At 45.8% G+C, this 25,020-nt stretch overlaps 1 protein-coding gene across 2 annotated transcripts in view; it reads left to right on the top strand.

The window, feature by feature from the left end:
• Positions 1-25,020, top strand: part of rxrab (retinoid x receptor, alpha b) — a 108,544-nt gene that overhangs the window by 71,499 nt on the left and 12,025 nt on the right. For both annotated transcript variants that reach the window (XM_077231843.1, XM_077231845.1), the window contains 3 exons: positions 3,822-3,972; positions 6,891-7,070; positions 9,438-9,601. In XM_077231843.1, the coding sequence (XP_077087958.1) occupies positions 3,822-3,972; positions 6,891-7,070; positions 9,438-9,601 (495 nt within the window). The remainder of the gene's footprint in view (positions 1-3,821; positions 3,973-6,890; positions 7,071-9,437; positions 9,602-25,020) is intronic.

Here is a 25,020-nt window from a genome sequence, read left to right on the forward strand (position 1 = left end):
CTATTTCAACTTAATAAAATCGATTAGGAATCATTTGGATGGTTTAATAACCTGTTCTGGTGAGAATGGTGACTTTCCCCGCTCCCCCCAGCATTCCTAGGCGGAAAACCAACCTTGCAACATGGGGACTAACGTCCCGGTAAGTTGGAAATAGGAAGTCTCGTGAGAAGCGAGAACGAGCGAGAAACACAAACTGCTTGACGGCAATTCGACATAAACACATACGCTGCCATCAATGTGTATAATGGATTACCCACCTCGGTAGACATAGTTCCACACGATAAAGTTGGCCGGCTCTGATAATAACAAACATTGTTGTGAAATATACGCCTCACAGCTGTATGGGGAGCTCGTTGAGAAAACATGCGGCAACAAAAGTGAAAATCAGCGAAGAAATAGCTGTGACATCTTTAAATGACATTTAAAGAAGCAGTCTGTAAGAATGCACGCAATTGACAATGAAAGCCGAGGAGAATTGCACACTGTAAGTTGATTACTTGATTTATCCGCATTTTATTTAAATTTCTATCGCTCATAAAAGGTTAAAGGTTTAATAAAGGGACTTCAGTCAATATCATAGGGCTCTTTTGTCTTGGGCCAGTAAGAACAACATAGCAACCACCCAGAATACACTAGCAATCACATTGCAATGTCCTTGCAACTACGCACTCTAGCATCATGACGGCTAGAGTTTTCACCAAGAAAGCACCACTCACATTTTCTTTCAGAAATATAAAATCCTTTGTTTAAAAATCCAATCTTGAATGCAAATATGATAAACAAATATGATATGAGAAACAGAGTTTCATTATAGTTTTTTAGGATAGAACCTTCAATGCATTTGTGCTAAATCCCCAATCATTGCTCAATATATATGTTTATGCATCATACATAAAAAGGTTTGTAGAATAATTCAGAGCACAGATGATATTTTGAGCATGTTTATGGTCAGTGACTGATGTGCACAGCATCTCATGACTGTGCAATGCAGCAACACAAGTTTGTGGACAGATTTAACCATTCTAAAAGCTCCACACACAAAGCAGCAGCATGAGATGGTCACATGGCACATGGCACATGTGATCTGTCTTCTAATAGCTGCTGTGGACTTTTACAGTGTAAGACGCGATAATAAATGTATTATGTCTGTCTCCAATTTGGTTGTCATAGACGGTTCTCAGGGTTATGAAAATGCTAGTCATTCCCTCTTTCCACAGGACTATAAGAGCGTTTTTTTTTGTGTGTTTTTTTTTTTTGCTTTATGAAAAGTCTTGAAGCTTCCCAATTATTTCTATCAGAAGCCTCCTGCCCACATTTTTTACATAACTCAAAAAGGAGTTATCAAGATGTCAAAGTTGCTCTTTTCCATGTATTCTTTTCCATGAAGTTTAGTTCTCTGAAAAATAAGATTGAATATTACCCTAAATCTTTTTTCTTTTCTTGCTTTTTTTCCGTTTCTGTTCTCTTCTTTTCTCGTTTATTTTCTCGTTTCGTTTCTTTTCTTTTTCTTGTTTCTTTTCTTTTCTTGTTTCGTTTTTTTTTCTTTTCTCCTTCAGTTTATTTATTTTCTCTTCACTTTTCTCGTTTATTTTCTTTTCTCTTTTCCTTTCTTTTCTTGTTTCGTTTAATTGCTTTTTTTCTCGTTTCATTTCTCATTTCGTTTTGTTTCTTTTCTCGTTTCATTTCTTGTTTCTTTTTTCGTTATTCGCTTCTTTTCTCATTTCGTTTCTCTTCTCATTTCTCTCTTCTTTTCTCGCTTCGTTTATCATTTCTTTTCTCTTTTCTTTTCTCATTTCGTTCCGTGGTTCGTTTTGTTCTGTTCACCATGTGAACCAGGACCATCACTGGTGCCACCTCAACACTGGTGCCACCTTAAATTAAACATGGTTGTGTGACGTCTTGGATTCCTACATTTCCACATTTGACAGATGCTTTTATCCATGCTTACAGTGCATCCAATCTGTACCCTGGTGTTGCTAGCACTGTCCTCTACTTTTTAAGGATGGTTTCACACTTGGTTCGATTGCCTGGTCCAAACTATTAGATCAGTACAATTTAGTAGTGAACTCTACAGGAGTTCACATGAACCTTACCCTGATAACCCTTTTTAGGCAGACTCGGGTATGGTTCACAGGTGCGCACCAAGTTCGGAAAACAGCGTTCACATCATAACACTCTGACATCAATCGAACCCCGGTGCACACCAACAGTACTAGTGTGAAAGGTTTTTCATCTTTATCTGGCTGGTAGTTTATTGTGCATTTTTAGGGATTGCTGTTGATTACTGATCCTAGAGTGCATGAATGTGGGGATCTGATACTTTAAGGGCTTAAAGTTAAGACTGTTAGTCTGTGTCCTGGTCTAAAACTAGAGGCTACCAGTCCCATGGCACTGAACATATTGAATTACAGTTTGTGTGGGGGTGGGTTTGTGTGTGTGCTCTTGTGACCCACCAGGATTTGACTGTCAAAAGGTGTCGGACTGTCATCCGAATAGAAACAGGCAGCAGGTAGATCTATTTTTGTGTATGTCTGTGTAAACGTAAGTGCTGGTGTGTGCTTAGTGGTATATATCTGGGTTCCTGCCACTATATTTTTGTGATTTACTATCATAATCACGTTGCAAGTTCTTTTGTTTTCAGTATGTTTGCACATGGCACAGTTTTACATTGGGCTGCATTTGCATTTAGATTTGTTGTATTTCTTTTCCTACCTTTTCCTACCTTTCCCTATCTGTAGAATAATTCAGGATTGAAGCTTCATACTCAAAGGAGATTCATGTTAAAGCATCCCATTGTGTAATACTAACCATTAATGTCAGTAGCCCCTTTAAAGCTGGCCGACTCTCAAAAACTGCCTGATGGCTGACTGTCGGCTTGGTGTGTCCCGGGCTTAAGAGTCTGTATGCAGGACTATTATGTCATATCTAGATTGGTAGTCCTAACCTCAGGTGTGGGGATGTTGTAAACCAGAAACATTTGTCATGATTCAGATTTTCTTTGATTGGGCAAACAAAATAATGCTGACACAATTTAAGGTGTGGAAATGCCAAGAGAGGGTTTTTGTTAAATGAACACAATAGTCTGCGGCCTGCCTCGAAATATTTTGACAATTTCAACACTATTGGATATTTGAATACTTGACTCATATCAGACTTTGCTTCTTTTTTTGTTTGTTTTTTGTTAGAAAGAGTTTAGCACTTTCATTGGTGAATGACTTTAATGTTTTCCTCTCTTCAGGAAGCTGTTTTGTTTCATGTGTCAGTCCCTCACGAATTACCAAAGAAAAACATAGTGAATATTTCGTTGTAATGTTTCCTGTAGGTGTGTCTGTTGTGTCTTTCACAGGTCGGCTCATTAATCATCACATTTTGCGTGACTTTAGTTCTGGGTAGTTAAGAACAAATTCCACGTGTAATTGATTCCGTTCCAACAGACACTTTTTTATGTGGAATTTTGCTCTACCATTCATAAGTTAGTGGTTAGTAAGATTTATTTTAAATGTTTAATGAAATACATACTTTAATTCAGCAAAGCTGCATTAAATTGATCAAAAAGTGAGGGTAAAGACATTTATAAGTTTACAAAAGATTTGTATTTCAACTAAATTATGGTCTTTTGTTCTTTCTATTTATTAGAATAATCCTGAAATGTATCATGGTTTCCACAAAAATATTAAACATAAAAATATGAAAATTAACAATATTACAGTTTTTACTGTATTTTTGATCAATGGCTTCAGTGTGTTCATTCAGTTATTATCAGCTTGTAATGGTTTGATATCTAATATCTTTTTTTTATTTTTATTTTATTTTTTATTTAGCTCAGTTCGTCCATGAATGCAGTCAGTAGTTCGGAGGACATTAAACCCCCTCTGGGTCTGAACGGGATGATGAAGGTCCCAGCACAGCCCACAGGCACATCCCTCTCTCTCACAAAGCACATCTGTGCCATTTGCGGAGACCGTTCATCAGGTGACACACACACACACACACACACACACACATAGATGATTTTAAAAATGTAGGTGTGTCTGTAATATACTATTAATCACAGCCGCAAAAGAACTGAAATGACAGTCTTCATCTTCGTCGTCACACATGCAGTGGTGTTCACTGTGTAATTTGTCTCTGTTAGAATAGAACGAAATAGCTAAACCAGCATAATAATCCTACGTCCCATAACGCTTTGTGCGAATTATGGGAGTAACTTCCGTTAAACTATAAACAATCAGTGAAAAGTTCGCTCTGTGAATTCAAAAATAAGCATTTTCAAAATCTGGTTATAATAATAGGACATTATTCTACTCACACTTCAATCATAGAACATTACAAGGACATTTTAAAGTGTAAAATCATTAACAAATTACTAACACAGACTATGAATTACGTCTTGGTTACGTATGTAACCCTCGTTCCCTGAGTAGGGAAAGGAGACGTTCCGTCGTGACGACGAAAGGGGTTTCGCTTAGTTAACCTATCGACTTCGAGTATTAAAAAACGAGCCAATGGCAAAGAAATGCCATGGGGCTGCAGAATTTGTATGGCGTAACTCCGCCAAAAACACCTCGTGGGTATAAAAGGAGGACGCAACATGCAGATATGTTTCTTCGCTGAGGAGCCAAGACTGAACTCAGGCGATCCCCACGGTACAGCGGAAGTGGCAGGAAGACGGAACTTTCGTTCCCTTTCGTATTCACTACGAGTTCCGTCGTGACGACGAATGGGGTTCCAGTCTAGTCACGCCACCTTCTGGCTATCTTACAGTGCCCTGCATAAGGTCCCCACCTGAGGTCCCTGTCGTGAGACTGGCACGGACGAAGGACTCCTACTTAACACAGGACTACCAAGGTACACTGGGAAGCATATCTCAGTGGAAATATGCAAATAATGCCAACCCAAGAGGGGGGACATAAGAATACACATATGACCCGGAGGGAGATGCATATGGAGACCACTGGGGTGTCCATCCCGCAGGGTGGAATATTTCAACCCCAGGGGTGGCAAGGTGGCTTGCCAAGGGAAAGAGCGTGCGGCCACTTTCGTCGCTCGGAGAGCAAGGTCAGTGGCGGCACACAGCTCATCAAAGAGCCTTGGGTCAGTCCTACCTTCGTGCATGTTCCTGAGCATCTGGGCCTGGTAGACCTGCAGAATGGCCATGGCATGCAGTGAGGCGGCTGCCTGTCCATATAATCTCGCCACAAGCGTAGACGAGAACCTACAGGCTTCGGACAGGTGCTTAGGGTCGCTCCGAGAAGAAGCACTCTGAGGCCACAGTTGCATCGCAACAGAGAGTTCAACCAGGCGAACCCCAGTGTACCCATGGGCACCGGCTCCGACAAGGGGAGGAAAGGCGGAGGAGATCAACGAGGGATCGCGGGAAGACATGGGGATCTTCCAGGATTTTGAGATCTCCTCATGCATATCTGGGAAGAAAGGTATTGGGGTTGGACACCGACGGGTGTCAGCGGCCGCACCCAATAACCAATCGTCCAGTAGCGAGCGCTTAGGACAGGCTGGAGGGTTCCACTCTAATCCGATGCTCGCGGCGGCCCGGGAAAGCATGGCCGTCATATCAGGATCCGACTCGACAAATGCCATATGCACACCCGAAGGTGACAGCACTGTCGAATCTTCACTTCCTGAAGATTCTTGCCCGCCCTGTGATGCTGCGATGGACATCAGATCCGATTCTGGAACGTCAAAGGAAACCCGCGTGGGGTCCGAAGACGGGCCTGCAGGCGTCCTGTGATCGCTCTCGGGTTGCATCAGTGAAAAGGGGGGCATGGGCCGAGGTCGAATCGTCGGCTTTTTGTTGCACAACATCACCCTCAGGTCACCCTGGCCACCAGCCAAAGTACCACCTCTCGTGGAGGGTGTAGATCGGGGTGTGGATGAGGGGACTCTCTCTCTAACGAGATCATTGAGTCTCGACCGTAATGACGCGATGGTCATGTTCCCGCAGAGAGAACGAGTCATCCACAAACGCTGCTCTAGCGTGATCAATGCCCAAACACCCAGAGCAGAGAATGTGCCCATCAGAGTCGGAAATGAGTCGACCGGAACCAGAATTGCCCGGGCGAGGCATTTTTAAAAAGACGTGCCACGTACAAAGCTCTTTTGTGAGAGGAAAAAACTCTGCGGATGTTGAAGCGAGCAGGGAGAAACACACTCACTGGCAGATCCCTGCACAAATCAGCAGAGTGAACTCGCTGGAGATCGCCGTCAAACCAACACCGGAGAGTCGGCCGTCTCGTATAGTGAAGTCAGAAATTGATGTGGAGTGAAGAGAAACTCTTGGCTCCGAAGCGAAAACATATCTGCATGTTGTCGGCGTCCTGCTTTTATACTCATGAAGTGTGGCGGAGTTATGCCATGCAAATTCCGCAGACCCATGGCATTTCTTTGTCATTGGCTTCTTTTTTTATACTCAAAGTCGATAGCCTTTCTAAGCGAAACCCCATTCGGTGTCATGACGGAACTCGTAGTGACTACTAAAGGGAACCCCGATTATTCCCGCAGCAATATTATGGACGTATTAAATATCTCTGTAGTAATATATAAAGATATTATTAGTGCATTCCAGTGAATTATTAATGGAATATATCGCCAAATCCACAATATATGTTGTCCTTTTTCATACTGTTACAGTAGAACACAATAAAAAAAAAAGATAATCAGGAGGAAAAGAATGCAGTGGCTGAAAAGAGATGTTTAATAATATTCTTTATTGTACTTGTTAAACTGCAGTCATAATATTGGTCACTCTAAATATACTGTCTTTCAGAGTAATGTGTGACAAAACAGATGTGTGGCTGTTGAATTATTGAAATCAAATGCCAATTAAAGACAACCCTGCTGGGAAGAATACTAAAGCATATGTCTCCCGGCAGGTAAACACTACGGGGTGTACAGCTGTGAGGGCTGTAAGGGCTTCTTCAAGAGAACAGTGAGAAAGGATTTGACGTACACTTGCCGAGACAACAAGGACTGTTTAATCGACAAACGGCAACGCAACCGCTGCCAGTACTGCCGCTATCAGAAGTGCTTAGCCATGGGAATGAAGAGAGAAGGTGCGTTGCTTTTTTCTTTGAACACATGACAATTCTGAATAATATCAGAATTTAGTCATATTCTGACTATGGATGGGTCATATACTCATTAAAGGAGGAATGGTTCACCCAAAAATTTTAATTATCCCATATTTTACTCACCCTCAAGCCATCCTTGGTGTATATGACTTTCTTCTTTCAACCGAACACAGTCGGAGTTATATTAAAAAATAGCCTGGCTTTTCTCAGCTTTGTAAAGGCATTGAATAGTGACAGAGTTTTTGAAGCTCCAAAAGATGCATCCATCATAAATATTAACCCATATGACTCCAGTGGGTTGTAGCTAAGCAACACGTTTTTGTTAGAAAAATGTCCATATTTAAAACTTTATAAACGATAACCAGTGGCTTCCGGCAACGGCCATACGAGCATTCACGAGAGAGTCAAGTTCCAGCAGAAGGATGACCTCTGAGATAACGTAGGACGTAGGCATAGCGTATAGGTGAGAATTGACGAGCACGGAGGACAGGGCAAAAAAAAACAACAGTCACGAATTAGAAATCTAAAACAAGAAGTTTTAAAGAAAAATGTCAGAGGATTTCGATATTTTTGAAGGAGATCTTTTTACAGACTTAAAATAAATAAACAATCAACACATGGTGGTTGAAAGCACCAATGACCAACAATCTGCAGTTAATTGCATTGCTGTATGTTGTTTTAAAGGAAATGAATGAGATTCATTAATGTGTTGATTAAATTATGCATTTTAAGTCTAGAATCATCTAAAAGGAATTTAATTAAATGGTTAGAGATTGTATTCCCAGCATTTCCAATAGAGAATAGAGGAAATAGAATATAGGCTTACATATAATTTATTCTGAGTGTATTCAGAATTTTACATGTATGAGAACATTCCAATAGTTGAGAAGCATTTATTTATTTATCCATTTATTTTTCATATATATATTTGTTTAAGTTGTGGTCCTAATCAGTAGTAAAATAGTAAAATAGTAATAATAAATGTCAAATTAATTATTTTAAAATTAACCTCTTATTGTTCCTTCAAACTCTTTTTTAAACATGTTTTTCTGACCTAGTTTAAGGCCAGTAGCCAGATATTATTGAAGCTTTATCCTGCACCTTTGCAGGGATGCACTTTTCAGAAATATGACTAATATACATTCTAGTAATGTTCCTTCTGTCCAGGTCGCTACAAAAAAACACACTGTAGAAAAGTACAATAAGAGAAGTCACAAAACAACCAGCAGTGTATCATTACAGTGTGATACAAAGTAAAGTTTAGCATGTGAAAACTGATTGAATTTATCCATTGCTTTATATCAGACATAAGTTGCATTGTGACATTTTTTAATGGAAGACAGTTTAAGTATTTTATTAAGTTTGTCATGTTGTGCTATAAATTTTGTTTATAATCTGTTCTCAAAAGAATATAAATAGTCATGAAGAATAAACCTAATACTAAAACGTTAGGTAATGGTCTTTAACGTGATGCATGGATCCCCCTATACTGAGGCCTCTGAGAGAGAGAGGTAACCTGACACATTTCTCCCCCACAAGCCACTCTCTCTGTCTATCTGTTTCTGAGGACAATAAAGCTAAAATAATTTCCTTGTGCCTCTCTCCTCACCTCTCCGTGACTCCTGGAGTAAAGCTTTATCCTTCAGCTGACCTCCACAGCTCTCTGCTGCTCCTACTCAAGAATTCCCCTCATGCTAGCAGTTTCTGTCGAACAGATAGAAAGAGAGAGAGAGTCATAAAACAGGGCTTTTACAGACAGAAAGGAAAGCTGAAATGTTCCACAGCCTGATGGCGAAGCAGACGGGCCTCATTTCCACCAGGTCCAGACCACAGTAGACCGACTGTGTGGTTTAGACCTGGCTCCCCCTCTAAACCAGGCCAAACAAACGTGTGCGCTGTGTACACAACACGCAGATGCATGCCCAAATGTGGCACACACACACCAATACATTGTCAACCTGCATAACTAATCGTTTGACCGAAAGTTTTAGAAGGACAGTTTTATGGCCCTTGACTTTGTCCATAGACTGAATAGGAGCACAGAATCATGTGTGCACTGGATCGTGCCCAAATAAAATATACATATTTTAAAAAGCAGAATATATAAAGTCACTCCATACATAGAATGACCTCCTCAACTTTTAGCCTCTGAAGTTGATGAATAATGGGCTGGATGCATTTGCAGCATGATGAAAAACAGCCTGAGCTGTTTTTGTGGAAATGTGTAGATTACGAGCAAACCAAAAGCAGCTGCGTGTTATTGTGCACAAGGTCACGGTTTTGTTTGTGTATGTTACCGTACATGTCGCACATGCAAGCCTTTCTAATTTTGTATGTGCACATGTGCAGCCGTTCAGGAGGAGCGGCAGCGGGCGAAGGAGCGAAGCGAGGCTGAATTCGGCAGCTGTGCCAACGAGGACATGCCCGTGGAGAAGATTCTGGATGCCGAACTGGCAGTGGAACCAAAGACGGAGACCTACGTGGAGGCCAACCTGAGTCCGCCTGCCAACTCTGTAAGCCAATCTCTCCCTCTAAATCACACTCAGTGACATTCAACTTATGGAGAACATTTGGCTCGTCTGAAATGTGACATTTCAGAGTTACACTTCACAATTGCTCCTCAGTGAACCGGCCGGGCTCGATCATTTTCTGAATGTCAAGACTACAGAAAGGTTCCAGCCTGCCTGCAGATATACGAAAAGACAGTTTTAAGAGTTTTACAGATGTCCAAGAAAGAGTCAGATGCATTTCTGTTTGTGAATAAGAAGGGCTATTTTTACGATCCCACTCCCAGCGGATGGATTCGGCTACATAGCAATACTCTTTGGCTTTGAAGGCCTCTGCACAGAGCCCTCGAGAGGGGACGTACTGCAAAAGAAGCATATTGTCATGTCACTAGATAAGAGCTTCAGCCATTAACCATGTCAGTTTGACACACCGAGGCTAGCGCTGTGTATATTTATGCCTTGTGTGCATTTGTCCTCTGTTTTGTGCAGCTGTAAGCTCTAAATCAGGTAGAGGTCAGGCAAAAAGAGGCATATGCTTTGTCTTCCCTACTTTGTATTTTCAGATTGTTTGTTTCCCCCACAGTCGTTTTTTTTTTTTTTAATGGCTGTTTTGTGTGTTCGTCCTTGAGCCTTGGGGAAGGTCCTCTCACATGAATAGGGCTCTAATGAATTTGGGTTCCTCTTGGGTTGATTGGAAAACTGTTAAGACGTGATGATCTTAAATGAAAGCCGCATAGAATAGGAGACTTTTTAATGCAAGATGTATATCTTATTGTTATGATATTTGAGTATGGTAGTGATATGAACTGATTTATCATGAATACACTTATTCTAATTGTACGGGAATCTTAAAAGTATATCTAAAAAAGAAACTGTACTTGCATATATAACATTAATTAAATAAAAGGCCTTAAGTTAGAGTACACTTTCACTTTTTTCATAATTTTGAAAAAAGGACAGTAATATTATATTTTTTCCATAAAATTACATTGTCATGCTTTAAATAAGTAAATTTATTTTGATGACTTATGTCGTAGATTTTTTCCTAAACCTAACTTCGCCCTACAATATTTATACTCTAGCGCGTCTACAGTCGACGTCGGCTGAGTCTAATCCTATACCCTTGCGTGTCTACACATCGACGGCGGCTGAGTCTAATCCTATGCTCCAGCGTGTCTACACATCGACGTCTGCTGAGCCTACTAACCCTAACTTGCTGTGCAGCTATAATAACCAGACAGACTTCAGACAATGCCTTCGATCATTCTTTAATCACTGCCAGAGGACCTCAGACAAGTTTCAGAGAGAATCCCACCAGTAAACACGAATACAACAGTTTTTATAGAAATTGAGGTATGGCAAAAAATGACATGAAACATTCCATAATTTCTCCACAATTTGATTGGTTCTTCATAGACAAGCCCTCTTGTTAGTAGTTAACCAAAAGGTTTCAAGGTTAGACATCTGTCTAGTTTCATTTCCCATATTTGTTATTTTTACACTCACACATCAAAAGTCATGAGTTTTCACTAGATTCGAACCAGTGGGGATTTCTTTAAGATTGCAAGGGAAGCTCGGCTTCCCCAATAATGTCAAAAAATGAATGGTCAAATATGGACTATTGTGTTAACATTTTATTGACTAAAAATGCGTTAGAACACGTTCATCTCAAAGACGAATGCGTTCAGAATCAGCTACATATAGCAGATCGGCTGACTCGATTTCCTTCTCATTCATTCCCGGAGTGTCACAGTGCATTTCCCTGTTGAAGCCCAGCGTCCATTGACTTCAATGGGGCTGCTTTGAGCAGTTTTTTTCAGTGCTTCGAAACTAGACGGTCATTGGATAAATGCCGCAGGCCTGGACTCCGGGCTTCTGCGTGATGATTGGAGGGTCTGTCTAAAGACCTTTTGATTGACTATAAAAAGTAGCTGACGCTGAAGCTATTCGAGCTCTGTCCCGCGGATCTGTCCCGTGTTGTCATAAGACAAATTGCTGCAACCTATTTCTTGGTATTTGCTTGGCAAAATTGCTAAGCAAGTTTCATCATACATTTTACACAATTATACACCACATTCCTTGTTTCAGTTTAACCTAATTCCCACATTTCCTCCATCGCGTTTAATATCTTTTTTTTAGATTGTTTGTTCATTCATTCAAACAGTATATAAACACTCACCTAAAGGGTTATTAGGAACACCATATTAATACTGTGTTTGACCCCCTTTCACCTTCAGAACTGCCTTAATTCTACGTGGCATTGATTCAACAAGGTGCTGAAAGCATTCTTTAGAAATGTTGGCCCATATTGATAGGATAGCATCTTGCAGTTGATGGAGATTTGTGGGATGCACATCCAGGGCACGAAGCTCCCGTACCACCACATCCCAAAGATGCTGTATTGGGTTGAGATCTGGTGACTGTGGGGGCCATTTTAGTACAGTGAACTCATTGTCATGTTCAAGAAACCAATTTGAAATGATTCGAGTTTTGTGACATGGTGCATTATCCTGCTGGAAGTAGCCATCAGAGGATGAGTACATGGTGGCCATAAAGGGATGGACATGGTCAGAAACAATGCTCAGGTAGGCCGTGGCATTTAAACGATGCCCAATTGGCACTAAGGGGCCTAAAGTGTGCCAAGAAAACATCCCCCACACCATTACACCACCACCACCAGCCTGCACAGTGGTAACAAGGCATGATGGATTCATGTTCTCATTCTGTTTACGCCAAATTCTGACTCTACCATCTGAATGTCTCAACAGAAATCGATACAAGGCAACATTTTTCCAGTCTTTAACTGTCCAATTTTGGTGAGCTCTTGCAAATTGTAGCCTCTTTTTCCTATTTGTAGTGGAGATGAGTGGTACCCGGTGGGGTCTTCTGCTGTTGTAGCCCATCCGCCTCAAGGTTGTGCGTGTTGTGGCTTCACAAATGCTTTGCTGCATACCTGGGTTGTAACGAGTGGTTATTTCAGTCAAATGTGCTCCTCTATCAGCTTGAATCAGTCGGCCCATTCTCCTCTGACCTCTAGAATGAACAAGGCATTATCACCCACAGGACTGCCGCATACTGAATGTTTTTCCCTTTTCACACCATTCTTTGTAAAAAATGTGTACTTAGAAATCTATTTAAATACATGACAAAAGTCTCAAAAGAAACGTCTCAGGTTACGACTGTAACCATAGTTCCCTGAGACAGGGAACGAGACGATGCGTCGGTAACGCTTTGGGAACGTCCCCAGCGTGAACGCGTCTGAAGCATCTATGTCAACTAGTCCAATGGAAGGGATGATCGTCACAGGCGGGTGACATCATGACCAGGAGATGATAAAAAGGCATCCGGTGCAAACCGGCATTAGCTTAGAAAAAAGCCGAAGCAAGTCGATCACAGGGATGCAGGAAGTATGGCGGGGCGACGCATTGTCTCGTTCCCTGTCTCAGGGAACTATGGTTACAGTCATTACCTGAGACGTTCCCTTTCGAGGAAACTCGCGATGCGTCGATAACGCTTTGGGAACGAGAATACCCAAGTCGCCATAATTTCAAAATGCCTGAGTGTAAGCCTGTTGTCAACACCACACTAAGCACTGAGAACCTGAGACCCTGGGGCAGCATCCAGGTCCAAGCTATAAAATCTGACGAATGTGAGCAGTGAGGACCAACCCGCCGCATCACAAACCTCTTGAAGCAAAACTCCAGATATTAAGGCTTTAGAGGCCGCCATACTCCTCGTAGACTGAGCTCTGACCACCAAAGGGCATGACTGGCCAGAGGACTCATAAGCAAGGGAAACTTACTCGACTATCCACTTGCTAATCGTCTGCTTAGAAGCAGGAAGACCTTTCTTAGGTGATCCAAAACAGACAAATAATTGATCGGACTTTCTCCATGGAGAAGACCAATGAACATAAGTGTCTAGTGCTCACACTGGACACAAAAGGTTCAGTTTTTTCCTGGTCCGGAGAAGTAAACGGAGGAGGACAGAAGGCCTATAGCACAATAGGCCTCAGAATAATGGTTGGCACCTTAGGGACATAACCTTGTTTATGGTATAAGAATGCCTTGACCATCCCCGGTGCAAACTCAAGGCAGGTGGGGGAAACCGAAAGGGCCTGGAGATCTCCAACTCTCTTAATGGACGAGATGGTTAATAGAAAAATGGTCTTAAATGTAAGAAATTTTTCTGAGACCAAATCTAAGGGCTCAAACGGACCCCCAGATAGGCATTCTAATACTATTGCCAGGTCCCAGGCCGGCATCCTAGTGTGAGTTGCAGGTCTTAGCCTCAGGGTGCCATGAAGGAAACGAGTAATCAGGGGGTCTCGACCCAATGATGTACCACCCACCGGGGAGTGGAAAGCCGCAATGGCAGCCACATAGACCTTTAAGGTGGATGGACATAAACCTGAAGAAAAGCGCTCTTGCAGAAACTCCAATACTGTGTTTACTGAACAGTTAACCAGATCCCACTGACGCTGATGACACCAGGAAGTTAAAACTCTCCATTTTAATGTGTATAGTTTCCTTGTAGCAGGAGCTCTGGAGCTTAGGATGGTCTCGACAACCTTGGTTGAGAGACCACTCTCTATGAGTTGGGCCCCCTCAGAGGCCAAACCCACAATTTCCAAATCTCTGGTCGGGGGTGAAATATTGAACCGCCTGCCTAAGACAGAAGGTCTCTCCTGATCGGGATCTCCAAGGGAGGTCCGTCTAGAAGATGAATCAGGTCCGCATACCAGATTCAACTCGGCCAGCGTGGTGCTATTAGCAGTAGTCTTATTCTGTACTGGCGGATTCGCTCCAGCACTCCTGGGAGCAGAGCAACAGGGGGACATGCGTACAGGCGTAGCCTTGGCCACGTCTGTACCATAGCATCCAGCCCCAGGGGGGCTGCCCTCAGAGAGAGTATTTTCCCCAGGGACCACAGGAGGACCTGGTGCGCCAGCTTGCACAATGGGCGCGAACGCAGACCCCCCTGACGGTTTAAATAAGAGACCACCGATGTGTTGTCTGTCCGGACAAGCACATGACAGTCCCTCAGGTCTGGGAGGAAATGTCTCAACGCATTTATAGACAGCCATCATCTCCAGGCAATTTATGTGCCAAGAGAGATGATGACTCCACAGATCCTGAGCTGAGCAGCCTTCGATTACCGCTCCCCAGCCGGTGAGGGAAGCATCTGTCGAGTTCGAAACTCGATGGCAAAGAGCTCCTAACACCGGACCCTGGGACAGGAATCAATGTTTCCTCCATATAACCAAGGCGCGGAGATACCGCCGCGTGATCTTGATCGTACAAAGTGGGTTTCCTCTCGGGGAGAACCCTCAGGTCCTGACCCACCACTGCAAAGGTTTCATGTACAGCAGGCCAAAGGGTATCACATTGGACGCTTCTGCCATGTGGCCTAACAGTTTCTCGAACTGTTTCACAGTGCATGACTGGCCTAGCTTTAGCTGTTCTGTGGCTAACAGGATAGCAGCTACACGAGCGGGCGATAGAACAGCTCGCATTGTGACTGAATCACATATTACACCAAGAAAAGTGGTCCTCTAAAATGGAGAAAGCACACTCTTCTTGGCGTTGAGCCTCAACCCCAATTTCTACATATTTGCGAGAACGACACCTCGATGTTGAACCGCCAACTGTTCTGACTCTGCTAGAATCAGCCAGTCGTCTATATAATTCAGAATGCGTATGCCCTGCAGTCTGAGCGGGGCCAGAGCTGCATCTACGCACTTCGTGAATGTGCGGGGTGATAAAGCTAGACCGAATGGAAGTGCCCGAGACTGGTATTCTTTGCCCCCAAAAGAAAACCTCAGGAACCTCCTGTGCTGAGGAAGGATGGAGATATGGAAGTATGCATACTTCAGATCTATCGTGACAAACCAGTCCTCGGATCTGATTTGAGTCACGATCTGTTTGAGTGTCTTGAACTTGAGCATCTTGAACTTGAGTTTTTGAACTGTACGATTCAACAGACGAAGATCTAAAATTGGACACAGCCCCCCATCCTTTTTTGGAACAATGAAATAATGGCTGTAAAAACCCGATTCCTGGGTGGATACACCTGCTCTATAGCTTCTTTCGCTAGTAGAGCTTTCAACTCTTGCTCCATTACCAGAGCCTGCTCGGGATGCACTTCTGAGAGTAACACCACGTTGTAACGTGGAGGACGAGAACCGAACTGGATTTTGTATCCTCTCCCTACTATATGCAAGACCCATTGAGATATATTTGGCAGTTTTCTCCACTCTGTGTCACAGTGTCTGGTTTGTGTTTCCCCGGGTGTCACTAGGGATCCTCGTTTTCACGGTGTCCTTCACATTGACTACAATTCCCAGCATTCTGTCCTTCACTTATCACTGTTCATTACACTCAGCTGTTTCCTGTAATCATTGTCCCAGCTGTTCATTGTTAGTCTTGTTAGATCTGTGTGTGTATATATTCCATGTCTGTGTCAGTATGTGTTACGGAGTCATTGTTATGTCTGACACTTCTTGGTCTGTTCCTGATTGTTCCTTATGTTTTGTTATTTTTGTATTTGGATTGTTTACACGGTATTTGACCTTTGCCTGGACTGGATGTCCGCTTTACGGATTACCCATTAAAACATCTTTACTGCACTTGGATCTGCTGTCTATTTCCCGTGTGTGTCGTGACAGAACGACTCCGTCCTTATGAACAGATCCAGCAGTTCGGGTTTCTGTAATCCTTCTCCCGTATATAGGGAAGGAAGGGGGCCGCAGAAAGGAGGGTTGCAGGTTGGGGAGGAAGCGCCCCGACTAAATATTCACCAATGTTTTGCCTTATGGGCCCAGCTAACTGAGGAAGCAGCAGCAGCTAAAACTTCAGCGAAGTCTTCCAGCAGAAATGGTGAGTCGTTTCTGGGGACACGGCTGGCAAGGTTTTCCGAAACTCGGGGAGGTTGCAGGGGAGGAGGTGGTCGACAAGTTCCACGACACCGTCCTCCGCCTAACAATTTTTCTGGTCCGGAGCCGCCGGACTGGCCCAGCACGAGATCCTCGCCGCTGATTCCGCCCTGTACAAGATCTTTGCAGCTGGTTCCGCCCAGCACAAGATCGTCGTCGCTGGTTTCATCCGGTCTGGAGTCCTCACCGCTGGTCCCGTCTGGTACTGAAGCTGCACCTCGCCATCAAGGAAGGAGGAGGAGGAGAATGGCCTCTTATCTCCCCAACGCCCCGGTGGTCGTCTCTGCACAGCATGCGGTCATTTCAGAGGCCGTTCCTGTGCAGCGTGCGGTCATTTCAGAGGCCGTCCCTGTACAGCATGCAGCCGTTTCGGAGGTCATCCCTATGCAGTGCGCGGGCGTTTTGGAGGCCGTCCCTGTGCAACACGCAGTCATTTCGGAGGCCGTCCCTGTACAGCATTCGGTGGTGTCAGAGGCCATCCTAGTGCAGTCCGCTGTTATCCCAGAGACCATCCCAGAACTACCCGTCATCTGTCCTGCCATGGTCAAGAAGCCAGAGACAGATCAGGAGAGACCCATGCTCGCAGCCGGGGGAATACCGAGCAACTATCTGGAGCGTTTGGCTCGGATCCTGGACATGCCTGTGTTCGCTATTCCAGATTCTGTGCCAGTGTCTGTTCCAGGGCCGGAGCCAGTGTCTGCTGTTCCAGAGCCGGAGGCAGAGCCAGTGCCTGTTCCAGAGCCGGAGGCAGAGCCAAGGCCTGTTCCAGAGCTGGAGCCAAGGTCTGTTCCAGAGCCAGCGCCTGTTCCAGAACCAGAGCCAGTGTTTGTTTCTGTGTTTGTGTCTGTTCTTGTAACTGTTACAGTTCTTGTGTCTGTTCCTGAGCCGGTGTCTGCTGTACCTGAGCCGGTGTCTGCTGTACCTGAGCCGGTGTCTGCTGTACCTGAGCCGGTGTCTGCTGTACCTGAGCCGGTGTCTGCTGTTCCTGAGCCGGTGTCTGCTGTTCCTGAGCCGGTGTCTGCTGTTCCTGAGCCGGTGTCTGCTGTTCCTGAGCCGGTGTCTGCTGTTCCTGAGCGGTTGTCTGCTGTTCCTGCGCCTGAGTCACCGCCCTGGCCGCCCGAGGGGTCTTCACCGCCCTGGCCGCCCGAGGGGTCTTCACCGCCCTGGCCGCCCGAGGGGTCTTCACCGCCCTGGCCGCCCGAGGGGTCTACACCGCCCTGGCCGCCCGAGGGGTCTTCACCGCCCTGGCCGCCCGAGGGGTCTTCACCGCCCTGGCCGCCCGAGGGGTCTTCACCGCCCTGGCCGCCCGATGGACTGTCTTCTCCGGCCTGCCCAGTTGATGGACTCTCTGTTTCGCCCTGGTCCCCGGCTAAACCATCACCCCCTGTTTCGGTTCCCTTCCATGGACCTGGCCCACCATCCCTCCCCCTGATCCTCCACCATTCCACCTCCCTCCTGAACCCTTGTGTTTTGTTGTCGTGGAGCGTCTGGTAGCCGCTCCGTAGAGGGGGGGCTATGTCACAGTGTCTGGTTTGTGTTTCCCCGGGTGTCACTAGGGATCCTCGTTTTCACGGTGTCCTTCACATTGACTACAATTCCCAGCATTCTGTCCTTCACTTATCACTGTTCATTACACTCAGCTGTTCCCTGTAATCATTGTCCCAGCTGTTCATTGTTAGTCTTGTTAGATCTGTGTGTGTATATATTCCATGTCTGCGTCAGTATGTGTTACGGAGTCGTTGTTATGTCTGACACTTCTTGGTCTGTTCCTGATTGTTCCTTATGTTTTGTTATTTTTGTATTTGGATTGTTTACACGGTATTTGACCTTTGCCTGGACTGGATTTACGCTTTACGGATTACCCATTAAAACATCTTTACTGCACTTGGATCTGCTGTCTATCTCCCGTGTGTGTCGTGACACTCTGTCAGAAAATCTACTAAGGGAACCAGCCTCTCGAGGCTGGCCTCTGTTGTAATTGAGACACTCAGCTCGGAGACCTGAAGCAACCTGGCAGGAACTACCCGAACTGATTGTTTTTGAACCTCCTTCAGAGAGTTCATGTCCGACGCAATGTCGAGTTGGCATTGCGCCTGATTTCGCTGGAGACCACTGCGCCCTGGAGCACCAAGGGTGGCAGGGATGGCAGAATGGTGCCCTGAGGACATCAAAGTGGACCGGAGACCGTATAATGAGGTGTGACCCGCTCAACCCCGGAGGGGCTGTCCTCACTGGTCTGACGCCCATTAGTGTCAGTACCTTTTCTGATGAGCCAAAGCCTTCTTAGCTTGAAGAACGGTCCTCAGATCGGTCTTCTTCGAAGGCTTCGGCTGAGAGTGTTGCGTCTGTTTCCAATGTTTCTGAGGGGGAGCACGAGACGCAACACTCTGCTTTTGCTGTGCTCTATATGAGAAGCTATACGGCTGGTGCTACTCACACCTAGCAGCCCCAGGGGGTTGGACGCGGCGAGGGAGACATTTTTTAAAAGCCTCTGATTGTTTTTGGGCCTCCTGAAATCTCTCGACGACCGAATTCACTGCGTCGCCGAAGAGACCAGAAGGCTCAATAGGTACATCCAGCAGAAACGCACAATCTTTATCTTTAATTTCTGCTAAATTCAGCCAGAGATGCCTCTCAGTGGCTACAAGGGCTGCCATAGACCGCCCAATTGCTCTGGTGGTCTCCTTAGTAGCCCTGAGAGACAAATCTGTGGCCCGACGAAGTTCTCGAACTTCATCGGGTCCCACTCCCTCACTCCTTCCAAATCCCCCAGCAGATCAGCCTGATAAGCCTGAAGCAGTGCCATGGTGTGTAAGCAAGCCTGACCTGCTGCCGTATAAGCTTTGCCCGCTAAATTAGATGTAGTTTTTAATTGCTTAGAGGGCAAAGCTGAGGTCTTCAGAGACGATGCTGAACCGGGTGACAGATAGCGAACGAGCGTCTTTTCAGCACGGGGCATACTCTCTCATACCCTTTATATTAGAATAAATATGTACTTGGGGACTAGAAATACGAGAAGAGTATGGCTTATTCCACGATCTGGACAGCTCACTGTGCAGATCGGGAAAGAATGGAAGACCTCGTGGTGGGGGTGAAATATTAAATGTTAAAAAACACTCGTCTAATTTGCTTTTCGGACAAGCGCCTTTTTTCTCGGTTGGCCAATCAATTTTTAATTTCTCGACAGCGCGAGTTATCACCTCCACCAACTCCTCATGAGCTGGGGAAAGAAATGGCGAATCTCCTTCCCCTGTGATTGTGTAGAGCTAGAGCACTGAAGCATTGGGCTCTCTCTCCGGGCGGAAGAAGCCGCAGCGCGGGCTTCCGACACCGGAGAGAGAGCAGAGGATCCCCCAGGCAAAGGAGGAGAAATAGCCCTCGGACCCGTCTCCAACCCCTCTGAGAGATCCTTTTGCGTTCCCCAGAATTGCATTCTCCGTGCTGCCTCCGCAACAGCGGGTCCTGCACCCTGAGGAACGCGAGCCTGACCACTTTCCTCAAAAAGTGACAGAGGGGAGCGGAGCATGCGAAGCGGTAGAGCTCACAGTGCTGGCAATCAGCCCCCTTGAAGGCTAATACCGCATGCTCCACTCCCAAACACATTACACAAAGCTCGTGTGTGTCCCCACCCGTTCAATAACGCGGGCAGGGCGCACATTGCTTGAATAATTGTTTCGCCATTTTATATATATATATATATATATATATATATATATATTGAACAGGCAACAGTAAATTGTGACAGACAGATACACAGATCGCTTGCTGAGGCAACAGAAGCTAATGCCGGTTTACCATCAACTGTTTGGTTATCCACATTCTTCAAAATCTTATTCTGTGTTCAGCTGAAGAATTCATCCAAGTTTGGAACACATTACTTGGGTGAACTATCCATTTAAATGCTTGTCAGTACACTTGTCAGTATGCTTTAACCATATTTCAAAGGCAATGAATTAATTTAAAAAAATAATATATAAAGATGTACTAAAGTCCTTCTTAAGTGGGTAAAAAAACTATTTAAAGTTCCAGCTATTGCATTTAATATAGATGTATATTATATATTATATTATAATACAGTTTCATGTAATTGCAGTTAGCAAGCAGTTAATTGTCTAAAACATACATTAGTTTCAAACAAGTTTGGCTATATTCTTTCAAAGTATATTATTTTCAGTACTCTTTTTAAAATAATGCTAAAGCGTTTTTCTTTTTCACAATGGTATATTACCACTAAAATGGAAGAGCGTTTTGCTCTGGGTATATGATGATGATGCTTCAGTGATGATGTGATTTTGTGATCCTACAGGGACAGAATTTGCTCCATGACAACAGCAGAACATGCACAGAGTGCTCTGACATGCCATTCTGTTGGTTCATGAGTGCTTATTCTGATTGATTCTGGGCTGAAGAGCTTGGGTTATTCAAGCAGAAGGAAAGGCTTTTAGAGAGCAAAAGTTAAAAAGGGAATACAAATATTCCATCTGGGAAAATGATAGGAATGATTTCCACAAGACTTCCCACAAGATATCTGCTCATTTTCCACTCACATCACTGAGTTTGACAGTTGAGTTTCTCTGGGTGATATCTTTGCAGAATGCAGATAAGGCAAGTAACATATCACACAGTGAAGTCAATAACACTCGAAAGCTATTTTAGAGTTTGCAAAAACATATTTTCCCACTTCCTGCATTGTTTATTGCATTCTTGTTAAAAGTCTGATATATCCAGTGAGCTTGACTTGGCAGTAGTGATGTTACATGACACCGAAGCTTCAAAGCGCATATCGAGTACGTAGCGCAATTTCTTATGAAGCTCCATGCCAGAACGTGTATTGTTTTCAGAGAAACATGTGATCAACGAAAAACGAAGCCTCACTTTCTTTCAAGCCACGTGAATGCTTCACTTTGCGTGTCGGAATGTTTGAACCCAGACCACTATCCTACAGGTTTTTGGACGTTTAAGTCAATTTAAGTTTAAGTCAACTTTTTTTTTATCCATAAATAAAAATCGCACAGACCAAAACAAAACCAGACATATTATTGTATTTTTATGCTTTAGTACAGTCAAAAACTTACATACAACACCTTTAAAATACTGTTTACCTTTTGAATATTTTTTTAAAATGTAGTTTATTCCTGTGATGGCAAAGCTGAATTTTAAGCATTATTACTCCAGCTCTCAGCTTGCCAGGGAAAGACACCTGCTCCGAGAGGCTTACAGTGGAAATACACATGTGGGGGTCGCTCAGGGGAGGGACCAAGCACACGGGAGGCACCTAGCCGACGCACAGGCAATAGACACTGGCGCCAACGTCAGGAGTGCTGGAGGAACTCAGGGCTTTCGGGGAAGCTCACCTGAGGAGAATATCGCACATATCCAGTCCGTGGAGTGGAATGGCGAGCAAGCGAAGACACCTGAGCGGGTCCAGTCCTAGCTGGTTGAAGCGAGTACATGAGAGGACACTGGCTCCACTCGGAGATTGTAGAATCTGGCGAATGTGTTAGGTGCCGCCCAGCCTGCAGCTCTGCAGATGTCTGTTAGCGAGGCGCCATGCGCTAGAGCCCAAGAGGATGCCACACTCCGGGTGGAGTGAGCAGTCACACCAAGGTGGCACGGTCGACCTTGCTGCTGGTATGCCAAAGCAATGGCGTCCACTATCCAGTGAGACAACCTTTGCTTGGAGAGAGCCTTTCCCTTCAGCTTCCCACCATAACAGACAAAGAGCTGGTCTGAGGTCCTGAAACACTGCGTCCTGTCTACATAGGCGCGAAGAGCGCGTACTGGACAGAGCAGTGCCAAGGCTGGGTCTGCCTCCTCCGGGGGCAGCGCTTGCAGGTTCACCACCTGGTCCCGGAAGGGAGTGGTAATAACCTTGGGCACATATCCAGGCCGGGGTCTCAGGATCACGTGAGAGTAAGCCGGCCCGAATTCCAGGCACGCTTCGTCAACGGAGAATGCGTGCAGGTCCCCTACCCTCTTGATGGAGGCCAGAGCAACCAGGAGCGCTGTCTTCATAGACAGGAATTTAAGCTCGACTGATTGCCGTGGCTCAAACGGAGCACTCTTCAAGGCAGTTAGAACCACTGAGAGGTCCCAAGAGGGAACGAGAGGAGGGCGAGGCGGATTTAGTCTCCTCGCTCCTCTCAGGAACCTGATGACCAGGTCGTGCTTCCCCACCGACTTACCTTCGATGAGGTCATGGTGTGCGGCAATAGCGGCAACATAGACCTTCAGGGTGGAGGGAGACAGCCTTCGCTCCAGCCCCTGTTCAAGGAAGGAAAGCACAACGCTGATCGAGCATCTCCGGGGGTCTTCTCGGTGAGAAGAGCCCCAGCTGACGAAGAGGTTCCACTTCAACGCATACACGTGTCTCGTGGACGACGCCCTAGCGGAAGTGATGGTAGCCACCACCGCTGGTGGTAGGGAACTCAAACCTGCCTCGTCCCGTCGAGGAGCCACACGTGGAGGTTCCAGAGATCGGGACGAGGGTGCCATAGGGTGCCCCGTCCCTGAGAAAGAAGGTTCTTCCTCAGAGGGATCGGCCAGGGAGGTGCTGTCGCGACGAGTACTAGTTCGGGGAACCAGGTCCGGTTGGGCCAGTAAGGGGCAACCAGGATGACCTGCTCCTCGTCCTCCCTGACCTTGCGCAAGGTCCGCGCAAGAAGGCTCACTGGGGGAAACGCTAGAGCATCCGCGCCAAGCGTGCCGGTCAGGGAATAAAACTGGGAGCAATGGGTCGAGTCGTGGGAGGCAAACAGATCTATCTGTGCGACCCCGAACTGGTCCCAAATCAGCTGGACCGCTGGGGATGGAGTCGCCATTCTCCAGGGAGAGGCTGAAGCCGTGAGAGCTCGTCGGCTGCACAGTTCAGCGCTCCGGGAATGAAAATGGCTCGAAGCGACCTCAGATGCTTCTGACTCCATAGGAGGAGGAAGCGGGCGAGTTGTGACATACGGCGCGAGCGTAGACCACCTTGACGGTTGATGTACGCTACTGAGGCGGTATTGTCTGATCGGACTAGTACGTGTTGACCCTGAGCAGCGCCCGGAAGCGGTGCAGGGCAAGGCGTACTGCCAACAACTCGAGGCAATTGACATGCCATAGCCGCTGGGGTCCTGTCCAGGAGCCCGCAGCAGCATGTCCATTGCACATGGCGCCCCAGCCCGTGGTGGAGGCATCTGTTGAGACAACAACATGCCGGGAAGCTCGTTCCAGGGAGACACCTGCCCTGAGAAAACTGAGGTTCGACCACGGGGTGAAGAACTGACGGCAGGTCGGAGTTACTGGTACTCGGAGCGTGCCGTGTTGCCATGCCCACCTCGGGACTCGGTCGCGAAGCCAAAGCTGAAGCGGTCTCATATGAAGCAATCCGAGCGGCGTGACCGCGGCTGTAGATGCCATATGCCCCAGGAGCCTCTGAAAGAGTTTCAGTGGAACCGCACTCCTGCCCTTGAATTGACTCAGGCAAGTCAGCAGTGACTGCTCGCGCTTGCTCGTAAGCTGCGCGGACATGGCGACCGAGTCGATGTCCAACCCGAGAAAAGAGATCCTCTGCACGGGGCAAAGTTTGCTCTTCTCCCAGTTGACCCAAAGGCCCAGACGAGCTAGGTGCCGAAGCACTAGGTCCCTGTGTTCGCAAACCTGATCTCGAGAGTGAGCTAGGATCAGCCAGTCGTCGATATAACTCAGGATGCGAACCCCGTGTTCCCGAAGGGGAACAAGGGCAGCCTCGACGACCTTCGTGAAGATGCGAGGAGACAGGGCTAGCCCGAAAGGGAGAATCGCGTACTGGTATGCCTGCCCCTCGAAAGCAAACCGGAGGAACGGTCTGTGTCGAGGAAGAATGGAGACATGAAAGTAGGCGTCCTTCAGGTCGATCGCAGCAAACCAATCCTGGGGCCGTATGCATTCGAAAACGCGTTTGGCGGTGAGAATCTTGAACGGCATCCTGTGAAGGGAGCGGTTCAGCACGCGCAAGTCCAGGATTGGCCGTAGGTCATGCTGTTCCAGACCGTAACCCTCAGGTCACCCTGGCCACCAGCCGCAGGGCGGGGGGTGGATGAGGGGACTCTCACTCTTGCGAGTTCTCACTCTTGCGAGCTGACAATTCAGAGATGGCTTGTGGAGAGAAGAATACACTTGGCTCCGAAGCGAAAACATATCTGCTTGCTGCCGGCTTCCTCCTTTTATACCCACGAGGTGGGGCGGAGTTACGCCATGCAAATTCCGCAGACCCGTGGCATTTATTTGCCATTGGCTCATTTTGTAATACTCGAAGTTGATAGGCTTTCTAAGCGAAACCCCATTCGTCGTCATCCGACGTAACTCGGAGTGACAACGAAAGGGAACTAGAAATACAGCATAAAAGTCCAAACAAACAGAACATGTAAAAAATTTAATTAGATATAATAACCAGCTTTATAATATATATATATATATATATATATATATATATATATATCTATACTGTATATATATATATATATATATA

Source organism: Siphateles boraxobius, unplaced genomic scaffold, assembly GCF_051911475.1.
Source record: "Siphateles boraxobius isolate OS27281-9 unplaced genomic scaffold, OSU_SipBor_1 16, whole genome shotgun sequence".
NCBI classification, from domain to species: domain Eukaryota; kingdom Metazoa; phylum Chordata; class Actinopteri; order Cypriniformes; family Leuciscidae; genus Siphateles; species Siphateles boraxobius.